Source organism: Salmo salar, chromosome ssa29 (assembly GCF_905237065.1).
Source record: "Salmo salar chromosome ssa29, Ssal_v3.1, whole genome shotgun sequence".
Lineage (NCBI taxonomy): Eukaryota > Metazoa > Chordata > Actinopteri > Salmoniformes > Salmonidae > Salmo > Salmo salar.
This window is the reverse complement of record NC_059470.1, coordinates 25,235,390-25,243,548: the sequence shown is the minus strand read 5'-3', so window position 1 is coordinate 25,243,548 and position 8,159 is coordinate 25,235,390. Positions and strand designations below refer to the sequence as shown.

At 38.4% G+C, this 8,159-nt stretch overlaps 1 protein-coding gene across 1 annotated transcript; it reads right to left on the bottom strand.

Annotated features, from left to right (window-relative positions):
* Positions 1-2,893: 2,893 nt before the first annotated feature.
* Positions 2,894-7,458, bottom strand: LOC106590413 (COP9 signalosome complex subunit 5). The gene is made up of 8 exons (XM_014181414.2): positions 7,153-7,458; positions 6,688-6,922; positions 6,380-6,508; positions 5,856-5,921; positions 5,387-5,472; positions 5,001-5,112; positions 3,947-4,095; positions 2,894-3,175 (listed from the first exon to the last, which is right to left on the bottom strand). The coding sequence occupies exons 1-8, from the start codon at positions 7,287-7,289 to the stop codon at positions 3,085-3,087; spliced, it is 1,005 nt and encodes a 334-aa protein (XP_014036889.1). The 5' UTR covers positions 7,290-7,458; the 3' UTR covers positions 2,894-3,084.
* Between the last annotated feature and the right edge of the window lie 701 nt (positions 7,459-8,159).

The window sequence follows — 8,159 nt, the reverse complement described above, 5'->3', positions numbered from 1 at the left end:
TATGTCTATGGTTTACACAAGTGTCAATCAAATTGTGTACCGCGTGCAGTTGAAGTCAGGAAGATAAATTGATATTCTGCTCATTACTAATTACTTACAATGGTTGCCTGTATTCATGCATTTCATTCTTGTCAACGCTCTGTTGTATTTAACTACAAAAACAAATATTTTCGACTGTGACAGTTGTGAAAAATGACCAAATACAGGCTGTTATCAATGTAAAAAAAATATATATTATTCTTATAGTACATTTCAGTTAAATGTGGACCCAAAAGTAAAATGATCTAGAACAAACATAGGAATTCACAAAGGAAGTGGTAGAAAATAATTGGCTATGCAGTGCATTATTGCTGCAGTCAGCATGTAGATAAAACAAAACATTTCCTTTAGATTGAATTATGTTTCACAGAAAATTGAACAATGTAATGAATGCATCAGTAGGTTTAATCAATTATTTAAATGATCACAATCAAATGTATTTTTGTTAATTTATGTAAAATCACCTCAGAATAAATTACAGTTTGAATATATCACCGTTTTTGCCATTGGTATCTAGATTTGAATAAATGTGTATATTTGCATCCAAAATATTTGTGAATTGGATCGCTTTTCACACTTTATTGCCTTGTCACATCCTCATTAAAAACATATTTTGGGCCAGACTTTTCTGGCTGAGTAAATTGAAAGATATTGGATAATTATAAAGAAAGCCAGAATGAAACAAGCTAAATTCCTTTCAGCACTTTTCCTTTCTTCAGAAATAGTCTAAAACTATTCCATTCCAACACCCTGAATCATGTGGTCTTTTATGGACCTTTCTAATGATCTTGTGTGGTATTGTAGACCTCTGAAATAAAAACCGTTTTGCCTTTCCAGTGGTGGAATGTAAAATCTTTTATGTCCATGATTATTTTCAATGAGGTCAAAGGTTAAATAAAGATCAGATAGTGTGGAACATCTCAGACAGGCGCACACACACGCAAACAGTAAACAGATCCTGCAGCTATCCCTGAGGCCTGTAGACTATAGTGCCTGCAGACATGTACATGACGTAACCCGACACCATGTTTATTAGTTTCTCCTCTTCTCTCCAGCCAAGATCACATTGCTCCCAGTAATAATGCGTATAACGCGCCAGGCAGGCTGGGGTCGCAGTGCGATTGGCTCAGCGAGTCTCAGCAGTGACCCATGCATTGTTATATAATTGTCAAGGCCCGGGCTTCCTGCGAATGAGTGACTTGCCTCCACTTATGCATGCAGAGCACTTGGCAGGGAGGAAATGTAGCGCTATAGGCCCTTCTTTCCCCCCACATAGCTCCACTCTAGGGCAATGAGTGAGTTCCAACCCCCTTCATTATAGCCTACACCATGCTTGTTGAGCATATTCTGAGATCCAAAGTAAACAATATCCTTGGACTTCTGCAGGGTAATTTGTTCCGCAGGGCCTATAGGTGCCCAGTAATAAATAGCTATTCATCATACGCCTTATCAATCCTCTGTTCTCAGAACTTCAGTTAGGCCTAGTTTTTTAAAAATCACTATTACATCACCCCTGTTTATTATTGTAATGTATTTTCGATGAACTCACCAAATGAGGTGCAATTCCACTGTTTCATAGATAATAGAAAACACATTAAGTTTACACTTAATTAAAATAAATGTTAATTCAGTAACATATTAGCAATAGTATTGAATGCTTGGCTGTCGGTCGGCCTTCATTGGAATTCACATTTACTTGTTTCCACTGTTAGCGAAGCATCTGAATGTTCATCTGGTGACGACCATAAGAATGACATGTATGGAACACTGGTCTTATATTTAAATGATCATTTACAAACCTTGCATTAGGTAAAACCACTACTAAGACAGCACGTTCCATATACTTGTTGAGCATCTAGCCATAACAGTATTTAGCTAATACAGTAACAGTACTGTAATGCACTTAAAACCACTAGCTACAGAGCATTCAATGTGAGGGTAAAGCCAATTGTTTCCTGTTGTTAATTCCAAAAACTCTAATTACATTTAACATAATTCAATAAGTTTCCTCTTTCTAAAACACTTTAGGATACACACTTCACCCATTATAATAACATAAAAAGAATGTAAAAAGAAAATCATTACAAGAATTGATGCCAAAGCTCATGTACATGAGGAAATGCAGACCCATTCAAAGTGCACCAAATATGGTTCCCCGCCTCTGCAATGTTGCATCAAAAATATACATTCCACCATTATAATACTACAAGAAAAAGAATTCTGACATGAAATGGTGCCAGGGCTGCAGTGTGTAAGGAAAAGCAGACTCTGTGTCTGCTTCGATGTAGAGCAGACGGGTTGGGTGAATAGACTCCAGTGTGCACAGCTCCTGTTTCTGTGCTGCATCATTGCCGCGGCTCGACTTGACGACTTGACAATCCTGAAGGATTGTGTACTACAGAGAGACAACCTGCACCGAAAGCCACTCCGCAGAGACTTCTCGACCATGCCAGCCAGTGTTTACGTTTGAGCCGATGCAGCGGCTTGAGTTTGTTGTTCCATTATGTAATGATATGACTGGCCAGAGTTGAAATGACTGGCTGACTGGTTGTAGGTTTTGTTATGGAGTAATATACCATGGTCTTTGTTAAAGTGTTAAGTTGTGCTGCGAGGGTGTGTGTGTAGTCTACTCTAGCCAATACCTAACAGCCATGGGACATGAAAATGTCACAGTGCTATGTCATGTTGAACCCAAAGGAGAATACCTTTCAAAAGTCTGCAAGCATTCAAAAATAAGAAAATACATTAACTAAAGTTGGAAGCAATTCAGTCAAAACAATATGGTTCACCAACCTCAGGAATTGTTCAATGAAAATGGTGATACTTCAAGTCAAGGAAGGAAAACTAATGTAGATACATTTTAACAACACTATTTATTCATACACTTATGTGGACATAAGTTGAGATCACTCACTCACACTAAAGAATAGCTGAAGATAAAACCAATAAACCTTCCTCAGATAATAATTGAAAGATCATCCTGCTAACGAGAATCTAAATAGTAATACACACACGAGGGGTGACTCCACTTTGACTGTTTCGGGCTTAGATAGCAGACGTGTTGATTTGATTGAAGAGCTTATGCTTGATGACTTGAGACATCAGACCATGGATCGCCTCAATTGTCGTCTTGCAGCTAGAATAGCCAGGGGAAAAAAAGAGGAAAGTTCAGTTTCGCTCTGGACATGAAGAGGTGACACAGACGTCCTATCCATCAACAGACAGGTCAGATAAACAAACAGATAGGTGTTGCATTCACGGGAGAAAAACTCAATAAATCACAACCATTGTATAAATAATAAGCAGACCTTGAATAGGTAGTTACTTGTTTTAGCAGGTAGAGTTGTCCTAAGTATTCCCATTGCATCTACACAAATAATGTGTGATCAAAATGGTTACAAAACATAGAGAGATTCTATAACTTAGAGTAGTACAAAGCGTAGGTCTAAGCAGACCAGAGATTTACAGTTTTCCATTGATCGCGTTCATCAGAAAGGCAAAAATGTTCCGAGATCAGTATTCCTACTCTGAGAAGCTTTGTGAATACGGAGCAATGATTATTTTATGGTGTAGGAATAATTGGTTTCTCTGTGTCAGTTGTATATTTAAATGGTGTGTTTAACAGCAACTCAAATTGGTTTACAGTTGTCAATAATATCAGTAAAAATCTTTATCGTAACAGTACAAAGGGCATTATCAACAATCCAATCTGTCAATACTGCAAAACATGAACAAACATACAGAGTAATATATGGTGCCATGCCAATTTTAGAGATCAATGCATTAAATCATTCACTAAATAAGCTCTAGGCCTGGAAGCAAAATAAATAAATACAAGTAAATGTAAATGCAGAATAAACAAGATCTAAATTAGATAGCTAACCGGAGTGGAGGAGCGTTGCTGTACCTGTCTCGTGTTGCTTTGGCCAGTTTGTCCTCGGACTTCCTGTCGTGTGTGTCCAGGCCCAGCATGAAGCTTCCTCTTCCAAGCTGAGCCTCCGACTGCTCCAGTTTCTCAGACAGGTCAAACACCTGGCCCGTGGTGTACTCTGAATTCTGGGAGGATTACACACACACATTGGGTTATGTACCAATAAGTTATATTGTCATGTACCATGATCAGACGAAAGCATATGCACGAATTGTGATTAAGTTAATCAAAGTATGTGGAAGCAGTAGCCTATATACCCATGTGTGGGCTTTCTTTCATTCTTTCTTTACACACACAATGTTCATGCACAATTTCACCACCACCCTATTTTCTTCACCACTACTGAGACATTCAATTAAACAGTTACAATACGTCGAACTTGTTCATGGATTAAATGGCTTGTCAAGTCGCCGTGAAAGGGGTTCGGTGAAAAGGTTTGCCTAAGGTGAGGCCTTGTTTTCCATGGAGCAGGTAATTAGGAGACAATGATAGGGAGCCAGACTGTGGTGACTGACAAAGCCCTTCGCCAATGGACCAGTCAACTCCTGACAACTAGTCAATCCATCTTCATCCAGAATGACCAGAGTCCACTGTTTGGATAGTGTGCTGCCTTTAGAGACTGTTTAGCATCCACAATGGGAATTCACTGGGGGCTTTCAATCTCTAGAAAGTATTGGCAACAAGGGAGATGATCCACGGTGAACCACAGTGCATCTGTATCACCACATTTCCAACGAATAGATATTTTGTTTCAAGATTAACATGGTGGCCTCAGTCATATTAATTAACCTATGTTTGTAAATCTGTACAAGTGACTTTTTGGAAAATAGAAGACCCCCCCGGGCCATATAAAATTATTATAATAATGGTCTAAATAAAGAAAGGGATTGTCATTAATATGTAAGAATCACACATCATATATTTCGGCTGCTCCTTGACTCGGCATAGTATGGTTACATATCTATATGTAAACAAAAGGGTTTCACAAATGTAGCATTGCTTCAGTTAGAGTTAAATTCCAAACACTTACCGTCAGAAGACTTGAAGAGCTCAGAGTGTTGACCCAGTATTTATTCCAGAGGAGCTCCAGTAATTTTCGATCAAGGGAAGACTTGAAATAAGTCACCTCCAAGGCATAATACCTAAACAAACAAACAAGCCCACGGCACTTAGTGAATAAATAAACAATGTAAATTAAATGAAGAAAATACTACCTTTTTATTTACCACAGCATTACTAAGGGATTATTACATCATAATGACTTGAATTTGTGTTACAGGCTACATCAACCCTAAAATAAATTTAAAAAAATATATATATATGAAGTATCTTGTCAAGTTTACTTAGACAATTTGCAAGATGATGCTAAATATTATACGTCTGCCTCAAGTATAAATGTCCAAGATGAAAACTCACTGTTTGCAGTGCACGCCGAAGTCTTCGATCTTGTTCAGGGGAATGGTCTGATATTCAGAGGGTCCCTCATCAGGAGGTTTGTAACCCTGAAAAACAACACAAACACACAATTATTAGACTCATGATATCTGAAAATGTTTATTTACTGAGAGGAAACGTAGTCTTAAAATATTTGCACAGTTCGATAGTGAGAGACAGCCAACTACTAATTAACCACTAATAAACACATTTTGCAAAAGGAATAATTAACTAAATGTTGACAATGAATCATAATAGTATTACTTATAGATACAACAAAATCTTTAAAATAAATATTCCATTTGGCATGCTGAATATAGAAAATATATTTATGAGCTATAAATGAGACCAAAATGCTGAATTTGCAGTAATTGTGTGCCTAACTTGTCTAATACCACATGTAATACGGCTAAACACTGGAATAATGCAAGAAACACATTTAACTCCTTACCTTGGGGTATGTTCTGAAGGCGCCAAGATTGACTTTCCCTGCAGATATGGTGCGAGTGGGGTCGATCTGGGAGGGAGAGATATACAGTAGAACAGGAAAACGTATTCAGAGGTCAGACAGTCTCTAGAGACCACTCCAAGCCGGCCACCAGGAGTGATGTTTTTTTCTCAACTACTGCTGCCAGTGTTGTCAAAGTACACACTTAATTATCCTATGCCCTTGGCACTGCAGCCCTGCAAAACCAATCAAGTGTAAATAGCATCTACAGTTACAAAAGCCAAATATTTGCCGTGCCTCATGGTGGACTACTACCATACATCATCAACCACTAAAGGGATGCCTGAACCTGATTGCACCCCTCTCAGTTACACATGTATAACCTTGCACCCACAAATTCAAAAGGAAAACCAAAGTACTGTATTTCAGAAGCAGTCTAATAAAAGACAAATGGACATTTTAACATGTGTATTTTGGGGGTATTGCGCTATGAGCTGAAGTTGGGGCAGATCTTTCACTGTACTCACCACCACCGCCACGAAGGGCTCCTGAAACTGCTGGTTGAGCATCTGAGTGCTGACATCTATACCAGACAACCAGCAGCCGTAACCTGGGTGACTGTGGTACCAGCCAATAGCGTTCTCCAGCCGACCAACCTGACAGTTCACAAACGGCAAGGAATCAATATCAATACAATGAAGAGATAGTGTCCAAAATGTAACCATTGTGATAAACAATGACAAGCACAGTTTTCACTAAAATGTCATGTGTTTTGATCCATCCTTTTATGCAACATTAATGACCAAAATCTCACTCCAGGAGTCAGTTATATTACTTGTTTGGCATTCTCAATGTAGGCAGCCATGTATTCATAAGCCGCAGCCTGGGCGTTGACCCGCGTCTCTGTGCCCTCCACGGGTAAGGCAAAGCTGTCCATGATGTTCATAGTCTCCCCGTCCACTTTCCCAAGCATCAACCCCATCACCTCGAGGTTGCCCCCGGACCTGGCGTGCATCACCATCTTCAGCAGCGCCAGAGCAGATATCTGGCAGTATTTGAAGTAATGATGACTATAGGACAAAAATAATATTGGTGTGAATTATGTTCAGGGAATTAATATGGCATACACTAACTAGCTTGCAATGTAGGGAGAATTCCCATTGTTGACATGCTAACTAGCAAGCTAACTTCAGCTAGTAACGTTAGCTAGCTGGCCAAGCTATCTCAGCCAAACAAGGAACTAGCAAGCAGTTGCAAATAAAACAAATGACAATCTATCATTTATCAAATATATACTTACTCCTTTGTCCATGGCTTCGCAGCAAGGATTTCCTGTTGTTGTTTTTTGTCATATTTATATATTTCATCTATGCTCTGAACTTCCTGCATACTGTTTTGTAGCTCCCATGTTTTCTGTGCCATGCTACTCCCTGCCATGTTGACAACCTAGTCTCACTACCTCTCTAAAATATAAAGTAATACTAGGAAGAAGACTAGTGCGCTATCAAACGTGGAATATTTCAAAAACCTGTAATAATAACATCATCTCAAAGCAGTAGCCCTTGCTTATCCATTCGTTCAGGGAGCCATGACACTGGACTGTACCATGCTATGAGGAAGGGGAACATACACATTTAAAAAAAAATCTAAAATAAAAAGTGACCGTGGGGTTTTTGTTCAGTTAATGAGTATACGCATAAAATCATCGAATTAATTCAAAAATGCATGTCCCAAACAAATAAACTTATGCTTGTATTTATCAACAGCCACGAAACACCCATTAAGGTGATGGTTTAGTCCAAATAACACAGACGACGTGATAGAAATGGTAATACTGACATCTTCTGGGGGAATATGTGAATGCTTTTCACTTATTTATTATTTTGAAACAAAGTCATTCTTACATTTCAATTAGGTTTGGAAGGCAAATAATGTCATTGGCTTGCTGTAGCTAACTTAGCGCTCTGTTACCTGGTAAAATAATGGTAAATAAAATACTATTCAATGGATTTTTTGAAAACTGCTAAATGGCTTGTTATTTAAAGCAGAAACGTTTCTGTTCTTCCTCCAGGACAAATTAAGAGATGAGGGAAACAAAGAATACAACCTCTTTCATTAAAAGAACAGTTAGGACAACTAAGGAGACCACCTTCAAATGCTTCTCATGTAAAAATAGATTATGCATACCTTGGAAATTATGTAGATATTTTTGTGAAAATATCTCTTGACCTATTCAATGTGTGTTTAATGAGTTGAAGATGATTGTCCTGTTCATTGGCTACATTTGACTAAGATCCTACAGCATGT

Bases quoted from the DNA above. Each gene is read 5' to 3' on its own strand.
- LOC106590413 (XM_014181414.2), bottom strand. From the start codon at position 7,289: ATGGCAGGGAGTAGCATGGCACAGAAAACATGGGAGCTACAAAACAGT. The intron at 6,509-6,687 runs GTAATATAACTG...GTGAACTGTCAG, and splicing joins ACATTGAGAATGCCAAACAA to GTTGGTCGGCTGGAGAACGC. The intron at 5,473-5,855 runs GTAAGGAGTTAA...GTTGTTTTTCAG, and splicing joins CCTTCAGAACATACCCCAAG to GGTTACAAACCTCCTGATGA.